Source organism: Tursiops truncatus, chromosome 11 (assembly GCF_011762595.2).
Source record: "Tursiops truncatus isolate mTurTru1 chromosome 11, mTurTru1.mat.Y, whole genome shotgun sequence".
NCBI classification, from domain to species: domain Eukaryota; kingdom Metazoa; phylum Chordata; class Mammalia; order Artiodactyla; family Delphinidae; genus Tursiops; species Tursiops truncatus.
In genome coordinates this window covers 69,440,584-69,456,341 of record NC_047044.1, presented here as the reverse complement: position 1 = coordinate 69,456,341, position 15,758 = coordinate 69,440,584, and the positions used below count along the sequence as shown (strand labels likewise).

Sequence of the window (15,758 nt, the reverse complement as noted above, 5' to 3'; positions counted from 1 at the left end):
CACTCCCATGGCTTCAATTTGGTCATGTATGCTGATGACAAACAAACATGTATTTATAGCCCTCATCTCCTTCCTAAGCTTAAGCCCCACATATCCAACTGCCTCATAGATCCCCCTTCTCAGATTTCTCTCAGATGCTTGAAATTCAACAAACCTAAAAGTGAACCACTACCTTCCCCAAAACCTGTCCTTCCTCTTGTTTCCGGTCAGTGACAAGTACCACCATTTACCTAGCTGCATAATTAGGCCAGAATCCTGGGATTTATCCTTGATTCTTCCCTCTCTAAAACCCAAATTCCTATCTCTCACAACCATATCCAACCATCCATCAAGTCCTATACATTTTCTACTAAACATATCTAGAATCCATTCACTTCTCTCTCCTACTGGCATTATCCTTGTTTGGGCCACTACTGTCTCTTGCCTAGACTACTGCAACAGCTTCCACCAAATGGTTTCTCTACCGCTAGTTAAGATTCAACACAATAATCACAACGTAGAATAAAATGCTACTTGCTGTGGTTTCAACTATGTATTGTGTCGATGACAAAAGAAAACATTTTTTAAACTGCTGAAAAAGTTGAGTATGAAGGTAATTTAGGTTGACACAAGTTCTTTTATGAAGTAAATATGCATAATTAGACATACTCTACCCAACTCACAGGCCCATGAAATGAAATGATGTAAATGTTCCTTAAAAACAAGTGGAAAACAGTTTAAAGCAACAACAGAATCAGATAAATGATAAAGAGACTTTGCAGTTCGGTTAAGCATTGTCAGTACCTACGCAAGACACAAAGACAGACACTGGGATTTTTTATTAATATCATTTACAATTATTACCATTATTATTAACTAAAAATTATGTTAAGTTCCTTACATCATTTATCACATTTAATCATCACCACAAAGCCCTATGGTTAGATGACCATAAATGGCATGGTGGGGATTTAAACTAAAATGTGATTCTGGACCGGTCGCACTACTCTCAAGGAAATTACAGTTCAGGGAAGGAGAGAGAAACAAAATGAAATATTTTCAATACACTGTGTAAACATAATCATCACATTTTGCACAGAATGCTTTAAGAGTAATTGAAAGGGCATTCATTCTGGCCTATGGATAAAGAAATGCTTCTTGAGAGAGAAGATGCCTTGAGCAATCATAAAGAGTAAGAAAGAAACTGTGGAGGATAAGAGAGTACAAAGCAGAGGAAATAATATAAACAAGACACTGTGGCCTAAAAAAGACCATGACCGTGCCGTCTGACCATCCAACCTTGAAAGCAGACTTACTCTTTAACTCTGACAAATAGTTAAAAAAAAAAAAAAACAACTCTGCTTTTAACTATTCAATTCTTAAGTCTATATATACTGCTTACCACTATTACACTACCAAAGTACTTTCTAGATGTAAAGACTTTTACTGGTAAGGCCCAAATGTTTATGTGACAGTACACATCAGCTTAACACACACACACACACACACACACACACACACACACACACACACACACACGAAGGGAAGAGAAGAAACAGGCAGAGAGGGAGGGAGGAAAGGAGGGTAAGAGGGTGAAAATATCCCTGAAGCAATTTGTGGAAGTATTATTTTTTAGTAGAAAACACTTCTTATGTTCTGGTTTTGTCAGTCACCCACTAGAATCCACACATTTGACAATAGGGACTGTTATATATGGAAGTCTATTAATATATTACCACTCATGTATTTCACTGTTTCAGCTAATATTTTTTGAGGACTTACTGTATGCCAGGCACTGTGCCAAGTACTTTACAAGAATTATCTCATTTAATCCTCACAACACTTGGTTGTTATTATCATCTCCATTTTACAACTGAAAGAACTGAGGCTCAAAGTTAGTAACTTTCACAAGTTCACACAGCCAGTAAGTGGTGAGACTAATATATAAGCACAAATAGTTGAGCTCCAGAATCAAAACTCTTCACCACTATACTACATAATTGCAAGCAACTCATAAATATAGACATTCTTTTCTTTTTTCTGCTTTCCATTATCATGAGTACACATAAAAATTAAAAACAAATACACAGTGGAAAAATAAAACTAGATATATTTTCCTGCACTAAAAACATGTATAATGAAATCCTACATAAGTGGAAGATGGCAAGACTACAATTAAAATGTAAATTACCAAGGAATATTACAGAAAAGTGCTGTGTGAATCAGAGACATTAAGTTTACAAAAAGTTGGCAACAAGGGAATACTGAGCAAAATTGATAACCACATTCATATAGATGATGAAATAGCCTTAAGTTTTATCAAAAAGTACAATTTGATGACATTATGAATTTAAAATATTTTTCATCTGTAAGTTGTACTGCTCATTACTTATCAATGATTATAGAGCCCTGGGCCTTATCAGCCTTGGTCTTAAAAAAGAAAGCAAAATGTCTAAGAAGATGGGTGAGAAAAAAGGAAAGGAACAGGGAAGGAGGGAGAAAGAAAAAAGGCTTTTCAAAGGGAAAAGCTTCAAATCTCCCCACCATTATACAAAACTCATTATTAGCTCTTCCCTTTGAAATGTGAGGCTAAGAATTAGTCACACAATTAATCCAGCCTGTGCTGAGCAGACTTTGAGTGGTAGAAGGCTAAATGGACGGAACAGGGCAATGATTCTCAAAAAAAAGGTTTTAATAGCAAAACTCATTTAGGAAATAAAAATTAAGAGAAATCCTAACAAATAAAATGTATAAGAGCATAGATGATCTGGCTGAAGTGGAGTGTGGGAACACAAAGTCCCACTTGTTTGCTCCCATTGGCAGCCACTGAGATAATTTCAGGAGATCTCGGGGCTCCAAAGAGCACAATTCAAAACCTCTGGGCCCTTTTGAGGGAAGGACAGCTCTCTCTACGCCAAGAAACCTGTTACTTGATTCTTACTGGCAAACCCATCTCCTCCTTACTCCCTTATTTCCTGCAACTTGCTCTCTCACAAGAGGCTTCCCAAAGCTGGCCCTGAAAGAACAGTACGGCTAAAGGAATGGATGGCTGTGCATTCAATGCTGTGCTAACATCTCTCTGGCCTGAGAGATGTTATGATGGTGGGCATTCTTATTTTCCTCCTTACACTTTAGTATCTTCAATGAACATGCAACACTTTTATCATCAGAAAAAGAGTTATTATCTTAAAGAAATAAATAATTCTATCCCCCATGCCCAGGTTACTTACGTTCACACTTGAAACTACTACTTTATTAAGATTTACCTAAAACAGGAAAGATTTTCTAGTAAATAAAGGAATGAGAACATTTTAGAAAGTAGGCTAGGAGACTCTGGGCCCTGGGTAGACAAAAAGTAAATAAAAAAAAGGATGGAGAAAGATGAAAAAAGGACCAAAACAACTTTGCCTACTTTACAGATACACATAGAGCTCTACTTCCTGAGCAACTACTTCTCTGGCATTGAATATAATCTACTTGCTGCTGTTTTAGGTTGATCATTGCTAGTATATACTATAAAGGATGATATTGTGTAAAAGAACCCTGATCAGACTATAAATTATGTAAAGGTGAAGTGATTTAGCTCATGTCTAAAAACTGTCAGAGAACTGTACAAATTTTTTATCATACACACACATTCACATACACTCAAATTTGTAATTTGTTATACTATCAGAGATTCTTAGAATTTATATCACAAATAAAAGAGGGAAATAATATTTACTGGGATTTTTCTCCTAAGAAATACTATGATATCAAAGAAGTCAAGGTATACACAATAAACGTTATTGTAAAAGACATCAAAATGAAGTTTGACATTTTAACTTCAAAAATATTTCTTAAAATAGAGAAAACAACCGACCGTCATTTTGTTTTTCATTCACTATAGTGCTAGCCCAGATTTTAACATAAGTTCTTATATCAGTTGTAAGTAGTAGGTTTAATGTTAGAAGTTCTCAAGATGTACAGCACTAGATGCAGGTATGATGAAATTTACAAGAAGAAATCCTTAAGAAGTTACTTGCTACAAATTTGAATGCTACCACAGCAAGGTAATAAAAAGGACTTAGAAATCCAAACATTTGAATCTAGCACTAACCAACTATTGACCTTGAACAGCTCAATCTTTCCAGGCCTGTTTTCTTACTTGTCAAGAGGCTACTAAGCTAGAGCCATGAGTTCCAACAAATAGAAAAGACCTCACCCAGCAGATTGCTATGCATTACCTGGCAGTTCTCTAAGACTGCAGGACAGCAAGAATCCTCCAGAGTTGAAAATCCCAGAGGAAAGGGTTTGGAAACAATAGTGGCCTCAACAATTTCAAAAGTTTAAATAATAACATCTCTACCCCATACCCCTCAAGATCTTCCCCCTGAAAATTATCTTATCTCTACCACTAAGGTTTCAAGAAATAAAAAATAGCCTCTCTCAGAAAATGACTAAACACTTTGGAAGCTCTTAAAAGGTTCCTTCCAGCTCTAAAATTCTCAGTAATTCTGTAAATTTCCATAATAAACAACATTACAGAACAAAATGCCTACTGAATCTTTTTTTTTTTTCTTTTTTTTTTTTTAGAGGTACATGGGCCTTTCACTGTCGCGGCCTCTCCCGTCGCGGAGCACAGGCTCCGGACGTGCAGGCTCAGCGGCCATGGCTCACGGGCTGAGCCGCTCAGCGGCTTGTGGTGTCCTCCCGGACCGGGGCACGAACCCGTGTCCCCTGCATCGGCAGGTGGACTCTCAACCACTGCGCCACCAGGGAAGCCCCCCTACTGAATCTTTTAAAACAGACGATTATCAACCACAGGTCATATATAACAAAAGGTAGAGATTTTAGCAATCATGAAAGCCAATAAACACTGTTAAGTGTTCAGTAAATATTTGTTAAATGAATAATTTAGTTTCAAAGTCACGATGACATAATAATATTTTACACACTTGTAAAACCACTAACATTACAAGTTATAAAAGATAATTATTTAAGGAAAATGTGTCTTTAAAAAAAAAAACACCTAAGGTTTCATTGAATGAAAACTTGATACCCCACAGAATGCTAATCTTTCTACCAAAGTATGTTGGCCAGATATCCAACCTTGAAGGAAAGAGGAATAAGCAAAGAAACCTAGAATAAGCGTGTGCAGAATTCTAGAATTTTGTTCACTTCTGATAATTTATTTCCAATAATTCACACATGTATACAGGAGGGTTCTTTTCCAAATAATGACTTAACCTGTATCAAAATTCCAACTTTTTCAAAGCTTATTGAAAAAATAATAATAACTTCCTTTCTAATACCTATATTCCTCTTTCAACAAAACTTTACTGAACACCTATTATTTCCCAGGCACTTGGTTAAACATCTTCGAAAAAGATAATGAAAAACTCATATTCCTCTTAAGAAGCTCATAACGAGAGTAAATGCACACATCTAACAGAACCATAGTATGCTAAATGATAGAATAAAGGTAAGCATCACAAATTGACTTTGAGGAACTAATTCCAGGAAGAGAATACAGCCATCCTCCTCTCTCTGGCTAATTTGTCCCATTGAGAGAGAATACTCAGCTTCATAAGAAAGACAAAATCAACTCTGGGTTTATGAGGAAATGCTGAAGTTAGATAGAGATCACAATCAGAGATATCAACAAAAAACACAAAGGAATGCAAGTTTGGGATGGGCTTAGGAGAATGTCACAGGGACTAGATATGTGAGCTGGATCTTGAAGAATAAGCAGTTAACGAGCAAGGCAAAATAACAAATTCTAGAAAGATATCAATGACTAATCTTTTTAGCTTGACTGAACAACTAGAAATAATAAAGAAGCACAAGATGAGGGAAAATTCTTTTTTCAACGTCTGCCTATTTCTATAGTTATATAGGTGTCTGCTAATTTGTACAATTGATTTATCTTTGAAAGTAACATGTTCATAGATAACATAATACTGTCTCAATCATAAGGTAAAAATTACTTCCATTTGAATTATAATTAAATTTAATTCATCCCATTAATTTTAAATTCAGTGTAGTTCAAACAAATGCAAAATCTGAATTCTAAACTATTTTTCAATTAAACAATCACAAATACTACAAATCTATGTTTAGTATATTTTAGTTTTTGATAGGCTCTTGACATCAACTATTTTAACTTTAAATATCATTTAACAGAGAACCCACAATTTAATCGAGTAATAAAATATATTTCATAATATGCTGTACTCTTTCATGACTTCAGTAGTTTAGGAGAAATACTTCTCATTTTCAGCTATACTAAGTAAATTTCAGTAATCTAAATAACAAGACCTAAAGAAAATGTTGTGAGGTAATAAATACACAATTTTCCAAAGTTATACCTTAAAAATGCTAAGGTATTCATGTACAATGTCATCCTTGAAATAATGCTACAACATGAAACTTATATAATGTTATATGTCAATACAAAAAAATGATAAAGCTAAAAATGTTCTAAAACTGGGATAAAAGTTTTATTTTCTCTTGTACACATACATGCTTTTGAGAATGTGTATAAGAATAAAATATGCTAAGACGTGCTAAGTTCTTTATGTTTTTATTTAATCTTCAAAATAATCAAATACTGTGTTATAAAAATACTATTCCCGTGTTTAAATACTCAGAATCACTCATCTCAGTTACTCATCTAACTATAAAAATTGTGCTTTTAATCAAATAACACAGTATCAAAATATGAAGCAAAATTGTGAAAATAAAAATAATGCTGAATCAATAAATACCTACAAATTATGGACAAAATAATCTGGTAATATTGTTACAAATATAATCGCAAAAGTTATTGGAGGGCTTCCCTGGTGGTGCAGTGGTTGAGAGTCTGCCTGCCGATGCAGGGGACACGGGTTCGTGCCCCCGTCCGGGAAGATCCCACATGCCGCGGAGTGGCTGGGCCCGTGAGCCATGGCCGCTGAGCCTGAGCATCCGGAGCCTGTGCTCCACAACGGAAGAGGCCACAGCAGTGAGAGGCCCACGTACCGCAAAAAAAAAAAAAAAAAAAAAAAAAAGGCTGCCAACATCAAATACTACTGAGGTGACATGGAAAGAAGACTGAGATTAGGTCCCTGAGTTTAACAACTAGGTCACTAGGTTATATCAGAGCTCTCACTCAACAAAGGATAAAGGAAAGGGAAAGAATGCCTGCCGAAGTAAACCTGCTGTATACAGAAACCAAAGCTAATAAGACTCTATGCCAATAGTGTATAAACTTTTTGCTCTCAGGAACTCTTTATACTCTCAAAAGTTAAAAGAGCTTTTGTTTATCTAGGTCTTATCTAAATCAAGAAATAAATTACTGTATCAAAAATAAAAACTGAGAAAAAAACTTAAATATACATTATTTCATTTTTAAAAAATCATATTTTAATATAAATAATATACTTTTATGAGAAAACTCTATATTTTCCAAAACAAAGATAACTTTGTGTGAAGAGTTGTAATTGTATATTTTTAGCTTAGCGGTACTCAACTACCCAGCTTAATGGAAGACATCTGGATTGTCATATCTCCTTCTGCATTCAATTTGTTGCAATGTGTTGTTTTGTTTCAAGAATATGAAGAAAATCTCGACTCCCACAACTATGTAGTTGAAAAAGGGAGGAGTATTTTAATAGGCTTTTCAGATAATTGTGGATATTCTTCTTTGATACTAAATAAAAGCACAACAAAGAGCTGTTTCTCAAATGTTAGCTGCATGTGAAATCTGGAAGCACGTCAATGAAGTTTTCATAGTGTTCCCTTAAAATCCATTGGTTTATTTTATACTTTAAGTGGATTATCTATGCATGGTTTTGTAACATCATACATTGGTTACTGGGAAATACTGGTTTACTGAGTGATGCAAATTTTCCAAATGTTGACAAACCACATAATAAAATATCAGAAATTACATTCATTGATATAACCATCTGATCTCACCTTTAAACTACTAGGAGGCTCTTAAGCTCACTGTAGTGGTTACAAGTTTTCAAAAATTCTAATTTTCACTTGAAAGCTCAATTTTTATCATTGGCAACAAATATTATCAATTGTTTTCTCCGAAGTGACAAACTGACTGTGTTCATTTTTGAGAAAATTGCTAAATATCCAAGTCTGAATAACCACAGTTTGCCAGGCATTCTCTCAAATAAAAATAACGTTCTATGAAAAAAGCTAGTTCTGCTCAAAACTCAAACAACTACAAACAACTCCAACTGCTCTCTCGCGACTCACCCACACTAGTTTGGTATGCAGCAGGAGTGCTTTACTTGTACTTCCCAGTTCATCAGACAGAATATTAAAGAAGACACAAGACTTGCTAAAATTAGTCATTTTTACTGCTTCATGAACAATATTCTTAAGTGAAACTAGCATTATTTTTACTGCATGTGCATGGTGGTGAAGATTACGATGAATATAGCAATGTGGTGCCACTGCTTTGATTTATGCTAAAGAGCCAGCAGTTTTACTCACCATTGCCTCTGTACCACCTCCTCAAGTGTCAACACAGTGAAAAAGGCAAATAACATCTTAGTATGATTATGAACTCCCTAAAAGGTCCTCAGGGACCCTCAGGGTTCATCAGATCACACTTTGAAAACCACTACTATCCAAACACTAATCACTTTCAAAATTTCTCTTAAACAATGAACCCGTGTGACTACTCTAACCCAAGATGTAGAGAGAAAAACAAACCAACCAACCTCCTAGAATAAGGAGTCTCTGAACAACACCTGTGTGGTAGCTGGAAAGGCTCCTCAGGTAAGGGAGGCTCAGAACTCTGCATTCTGAAAAACAGACTGACTGAGATGGTCCGCAATTCTTTTCTCACATTCCCACACCAAGGGTCTAGGAGAATCTGCCAAGCCTCAAATTAGAAGACAGAAAGCAAGTATGACAAGACAACGATGATACTGGAAAAGAGTTTTATCAGATGATAACTGGTTTAATTTTCTTCAAAATGTGAATTTTATATTGTTTACTCCCATTTTATAGAAGCTGAAATAACTCATTCTTTTTAACAACAGTCAGATCCTAACCATAATACTTGTTCAATTATAAACACTATTTCTTTTAACAAGAAAATTTCACCTCTTCAGCTCACACATGAAGATTTGCTAATACTACCTCATGTACAGAGTTGGTTACAATTCAAAGTGTTTCTGAATTCACAGCAAATCATAAAATTTTACAGAAGAAACAAACATCTATTTTGCCCACCACTGTATGTCTAGTACCTAGCTCAGCCCTCGTACAAAGTAAGACGTTCAATAAAAACTGCTGAATGTTGAAGTGGTTGAAATGAGACAAGAATTCACTGCCAGACTCCTAGTATAACACCCAGTACTCTTGCTAATATGTGAAATCTTTCTCATCGTTCTCTAACATAACATCTCTGAGAAACCTAAAGGGACTACTACAATTTATCCTGAGAAAATATAACATTACCTGTTACGCTTGAAATTACATTTGAAAGCCTGCTCTGGACTAGGTGTTTTATGGGTTCTCATTTAGATCACAGTTCAAAACCAAAACAAATAGCTCTAACATTTTCAACTATCTGCGATCTGAATTAAGCATTAATTTCTATTTCTATATGAAGTGGCAATAAGATACTAGTCTAACTCAATACATTGATTGTACTACCCTCACACACACTATACTAAATATTTCTTTTTCTCTGATGATTCAGAATGGTTCTTGATTTCTTAAAGTTTCTTAGGTTTATATTTGAGACACTTACTGCGTTAAAAGAATTTCAAATATAAATATGAAGGAAATTGTGTAGTACCTTTGAAAATAATTGTCACTGTAACTTTTTCATTTTTACATTTTTCCTGTCAGTTTGACATTTATCATTGATTCTTTCACAAAAGCACATTGTAGAAAACTTCACTTTTGAACTATCTAGTTATTTAGATTCTAGATTTTAAAAAAGATTAGTGAAATTTAAACTAATTAAGGCCAGCAAGTACAAAATTAAAATTCAATCAGAGAAATGGCATACACTTAAAGAATATAATTTATCAATTTAGGAATTGAAGCTACTTCAAATCACATTTCATTTTGAAATACTGCTATCAATATAACCTCATTTCATTCCATACAGTTATTCTGCAGAAGAACATGACCTACCAGGGATATTGCCAAAGGAAAAGGTCATCTGTTGCAATATAAAGGATTTGAATCAGATATCCTTTAAACAAAAAAGACTGTCAGAAAGACTTTAAAGGGAGGTCATGGGGCTTCCCTGGTGGCGCAGTGGTTGAGAGTCCGCCTGCCGATGCAGGGGACACGGGTTTGTGCCCTGGTCCAGGAAAAGCCCACATGCCGCGGAGCGGCTAGGCCCGTGAGCCATGGCCGCTGAGCCTGCGCGTCCAGAGCCTGTGCTCCGCAACGGAGAGGCCACAGCAGTGACTGGCCCGCGTACCACAAAAAAAAAAAAGAAAAAAGAAAAAAAGGGAGGTCATGGACTCCATCTTCTCTGGAGGTTTAAAAAGAAGATTTTTCAAATTTCTGGGATTGGCTTAGACTTGGCCTCACATTTGGTGACTAAGACAAAATCAGTTCAAAGGTGAGTCTGACCCAAGGGATTCGAGTCCTGTTTGTCAGTCACAAAAACAAGTAATAAGCAAACTGCATCCCTGGGCTCTGCAGCTATCCAGTCCCTGCTTTAGTAATTGCCAACCTTATTCTTGAAATTACCCTAACTGCTAATTAACATGTCAGTCGTAGAGAATTATTTCTTCTAACTACTGAAACTTTTGCTTCTCCAGTGTTATGTAGCCCTTTAATCCTGTTTTTCTAATATTACCAGAGACAAATATTTTGTGGTGCAATCAATATCTGCCCTATTAACAGTGCCCTGTTCCATTGTTCTACCCAAACATGGATTCCACTCTGAATTTCAGAAACAATGGGAGAAAAATAACAGGTAACAGAGAAATTAGAGCTCTTAGGTTTAACTTAGGGCCAAAATCAAAAGAGAAGAGACAAATTCAGAGAGAGGAAGGAAGAAGCTGAGAGGGTCGTAGTGTAGAACACTTACTTTTAGGAACAGAGTGTCCCTTAGACTTCTGGTGAGTTGCCCAGAGCCTCTTCAGTTTCAATCCAAATGACAATGCTTCTCTGAGTCCTTCTCAAGTAATGTTTCCACCACTAAAAATTGGATCTATAAGAGCTCAGATGTACTGGTAAGAAATGTCAGGGGCCCCCATGTGGGCCTCAAGCCTCTTTTAAACTAGGCCCACTTCTCTGTCCTGGGCCAACTCCCCTGTGCACTATATTCCTTCTTCTTCCAGGTGCCAGGTATTCGGCCTGTTTCTTCTCTTCTGAGCTGCCACCACCTACTCTATTTCTCAGGGTTCCTCTAACCCCAAGACTGGCTGTGGAGTAGGACACCAGCTTCCCCCCTTCCTTGCTGTCCCTGCAAATAAACATACAGGCTCTTCTAGTTTCAGTATTTTTCTAGTGGCTACAAGAAAATAGAGAGGGAACAACAAAAAGCAACAATATCGCACCAGAGATTAAGATTATAAAAACTGTCTCCACATTAAAGTTCCTGCCTTTTCTGAAAATTGCTTATTGAGCGTTTAAAAAAGTACAAAGTACTAACATAGATATACAAATATAATCTAAGCCAAATCCAACCTTATATAGACTTAGAGATACAAAGATACTCTGCTTTTCAAAATACTTAAATCACGGGTCCAAAAATAGTTACCACATTCATTTTAGCAAATGGTACTTTTTTCTTTTTAGCATGTTCTGTTATATTCCCTTGAATTTAGCAGCTGTTTGAAAATTTTCTTTTTAAAGGACATGATTAAAATATTTAATATATTTTATCCAATGTAATGAGAATTAATATACGAAAAGCATATTGTGGTTTACAAAAAGACAGGTATGTCAAAAGCAGCTAGCTTCACTCAGCAAATCTTAAAATTTCAAGTTTTGACAACCATTTATGTGTTCACATTTAAAAATTTAATAAAATGCTGTAAATGGTGTTTAAAAATCTGGGTATCTCATTTTTAGGAATCTAACTCCTACTGAATATATTTATTCCTCTAATGTTACTATTGTATAGCCCTTTTTAAAAACAACAGTATAACGCATTAGTATTCTCATGATAATACAGTTTCTAACAGACTTTAATCAAGAGTATATGCCATCTAAATATTAGGCCATAAATCACAGTAACTAAGTGCTGGCAGATCAAGAATGCCACAGACTTTGAATTTCCTGAATGATTTTCTTTATCCACTTAATACACTTAAGTGGTTTTTTAAAAGACTCTTATCATACTGTAAGCTTACAATAAAATAAAGACTGAAAATAAGCAGAGATCATTTTATCCCATTTGTATAGTCTAACAGATTGCCATCTAATCAAACTAAAGATATTCAGACACTTTCAGAAAAAATGTGTCCCTGTGACTGGGCTCACCTCCAACTATTTATTTATACAATATTAGAGGACCTGGGATTAAAAACACTACACGAACCCCTGATCTGACCCTTCCAGACGTCTATGTAAAAAAAAAAAGGAAACTTAATCTGTTGTGGATTCTATAATCAGATACTTTTTTGAGGAACGACATTAAATTACATCTTTCGCTCCTAAAGAGGATTTCATCGTTTTTCTTTGATTCCTGCACACTAACACAACAATGCAGCCAACGTTATTACATCCGGACTGTGTGGTGGGGAAGGGGTGGGGGGCGGGGGGTCATTACACCCAGCGACACGAATTAAATCGCAGTAGCTAATGCCTCCCTTAAACAATTTATTCTCTCTTGGCAGCAAAAACCGTTCCAGCCTCTTCAATTACCCCTCACCGCAAAGCATCGCTTGGGTCGCGATCAATCTGACCCAGTTCCTATCGCGGCCACCACCTCAGGCTCGCCTCCGCCCGCCGGGTCTGCCAGTGTCACGGGAGGGGGCGGCGGCCGCAGGGGCGTCCTTGGCGCCGCGAGCCGGTGGGCAGGCGCCGCGCGGGGCAAGCCCGGGACTCACCGGGTGGAGGTGCCCTTCCGCACATCGCACATCATGCACTTGAAGGCCTCGGCGCTGTTCCGGAAGGTGCAGACGCTACAGTCCCAGTAACCCTCATCCGAGGACGGCTTCGGCTGCCGCTTCGGCCTGCAGGACACAACCCGGACACGACGCGGCGCGGGGTCACCAGCGGGCCGCGCCCGGGCCCCGCGGCCGCCCCCGCCTCGCCCCCCGCCCCAGTCCCGCGACCCCAGCCCTGCAGGCCCCCAGCGCGCCAGGCTCCGGCTCGAAGGGGGAGGGGAGTCAGGAAGGCGGGGGCGTGAGCGCGGCCGCTGCCGCAGCAGCAGCCGCCGCCGCCGCCGCCGCCGCCGTCGCCGCCACCGCCGCTCGGACACCCCGAGCTGCCGCTCCGGCCGCCGCCATCGCGACTCCATTGTGGGGCGGCCGGCGCCGGCCCCTCACGCGGCAGCGCTCGCGCAGCGGCGGCACCGCCCCCGTTTTCGCCCTTCTGCTCGGGCTGCGAGCGAGGCGGCCGCCTGAAGCCCGGCGCAAGGGCCCCGCCGCCCGCACAGTCCGGGCCCGGGGGCCCGGGCGCTGTTACCTGGTGGGGCTCTTCTTGTCTCCCATGGCTTGGCTACAAACGCACGCCGAGAGTCGCCGCCGCGGCCGCTCTATTTGTCAATAAGGAGGATAATAAGACGGGCGGAAGCGGGCGGGGGAGGAGGGAGGGGGCGGGGAAGGCCGCACCGCCGAGCTCCGGAGCCGCCGCCGGATCCCACGCAGCCTCCAGCTGTCGGGGAAACTCCTGCCTGGGCCACGTGACCCGCGCCCGCCAACCAGCGGCCGCGCCGGAGACTTCAAACGAGGCCAGCGCGGCCCAGCACTCGCGGCGAGTTCGCGGGCTGCCGCGTGGGGGTGGCCGCCGCAGCCTCAGGCGCGGTCACCGCCTCTCCGCCCGGTGCCGCCCGCTTCCTGTCGGCATCCTGGGAGCCCCTCCAGCGAGAGATGCTCTGTCATCCTGCGCGAAGCCTGGTCCAAGGCGGGGGCCGGCGTTCAGAGGTCAGCCCGACTCCGGAGCAGAGTGCGCGACTGCGGTCTCCAGGTAGAACCGCTTTCCGGGCCTGGGCGGTCCTTGGCGTCTCAGCCCTAGCTCGAAGGATACCCGGGGGCAGGCGGCAGCCACCAGTGAGCGCCATTGCTAGGTGCCTTAAGCCACTTGGTTTTGTGCACACAAATGCTCTACCAAGTAGGGATTGTCGCCCTTAATTTGGAGGAAACGAAACCGAGGCTCGAGAGGTTAGGTGACTTCCTCTATATTACCTAATTAGAAAAGGATAAAGCCAGGAATCTAACCCTGGTTTAATTCCAAATGCGCTCTTCTCGCCTCCCAGGCCTCTACAGTAGCTGCTTTAAAAAGAAACAACAACAAAAAACACTCATAAAACCTTTTTTCTTCTTTGTAAATAACGAGATTGCATGTGCCCTGAACGTTGTTAAGAAAAGAACACTTTCCTCCCAGGTCTCATTACCGTAGCGTACTGGATGCCCTCGTGTTGTACTGGACTCTGGCAACCCATCCAACTGGTCTCTGAAGCTCCAGCCCCACCTCCTCAATCTATTCAGTAATTCACAACCAGATTAATAATAAATGCGGGTAACATTATGTCACCACGCTGATCAAGAACTTTGCTAAGGCTCTGAGACTTCTTAGCCTAATGACACTTTTTACCACTATGTACTGGCACTTTGTAAATCTCTTTACATAAATGCATGTTTTAAAGGGCTCAGAGTACTATGCAAATGTTCTCATCAACTAGCCTATCCCTACATTTGAAAGAAGGAATTTAGGGACCAGGTTAAATGTTTTCTTTAATGAACTGGCCAGGATTAGAGCTCAGATACCCCGTCAGTATTTCACCAAGTCATGCTTGCTTTTTTTTTTTTAATTGAAATATAGTTGATTTACAGTATTAGTTTCAGGTTACAGCATAGTGATTCAGTATTTTTACAGATTATACTCCATTATAAATATAACAAGATAATGGTTATAATTCCCTGTGCTGTACAATATATCTTTGTTGCTTATCTACTTTATACATAGTAGTTTGTATCTATTAATCCCATACCCCTAATTTGTCTCTCCCTGCTTCTCTCTCGCCTTTGGTAGCAAGTTTGTTTTTTATATCTGTGAGTCTGTTTCTATTTTCAAGCCCTGCTTTCTGATTAACCAAATCAGGTTTGCAATCTACAGCCGTTTCTGAAATCGCACCATCTGTGTTTTTTGCAAGCATCGCTTCTTATGACTCAGACCTCAATTCAGAAACCCAGAAACCATGAGGAATATGATTGAGGAAAGCATACAGAGATCTAAGGCCTAGTCTTCAATCTCTCAGTAATGTAATGGTAAATTTAGGTAAGTCACTTCCTTTTTTCCATCTGTAAGATAAAGGAGTTAAAACTATTATCTCAATGCAGGTCCCTTCCAAGTCTAAGGTATTGTGATGTTTTTAAATTCCTCAGCTGGATGGATTATCAAGGAGATTAACAAAAAGTGGCCTACTTGCAAAAGTGATGGCAACAAAGTATTTTTAAATCAAAAGAAAAGCAAATGGAGCACTCTAAAAATCCCCAACGTGCAAATCACCATTTCGCTAGAATATAACATCCACCATTATAAAGTAAGCTCCACCTCTGAATCATAAATTCAAGAAGGGCAGGAACTTTTATCCATTGTCTTCATCACTGCATCTCCAGCCCCTAGAATAGTCTGACACATAGTAG

General features: G+C 39.3%; 1 protein-coding gene across 4 annotated transcripts in view; it reads right to left on the bottom strand.

The window, feature by feature from the left end:
* YAF2 (YY1 associated factor 2) overlaps nucleotides 1-14,087 on the bottom strand; it is a 65,622-nt gene extending 51,535 nt beyond the window's left edge. For 2 of the 4 annotated variants that reach the window (XM_019934610.3, XM_019934613.3), the window contains exons 1-2: nucleotides 13,579-13,736; nucleotides 12,999-13,124 (exon numbers count right to left, since the gene is read on the bottom strand). In XM_019934610.3, the coding sequence (XP_019790169.1) occupies nucleotides 12,999-13,124; nucleotides 13,579-13,604 (152 nt within the window). In that variant the 5' untranslated portion in view covers nucleotides 13,605-13,736. Of the gene's footprint in view, nucleotides 1-11,145; nucleotides 11,408-12,998; nucleotides 13,125-13,578 lie in introns of those variants that run through there. The other 2 variants (XM_019934614.3, XM_073788823.1) reach the window with 2 other exon arrangements.
* Between the last annotated feature and the right edge of the window lie 1,671 nt (nucleotides 14,088-15,758).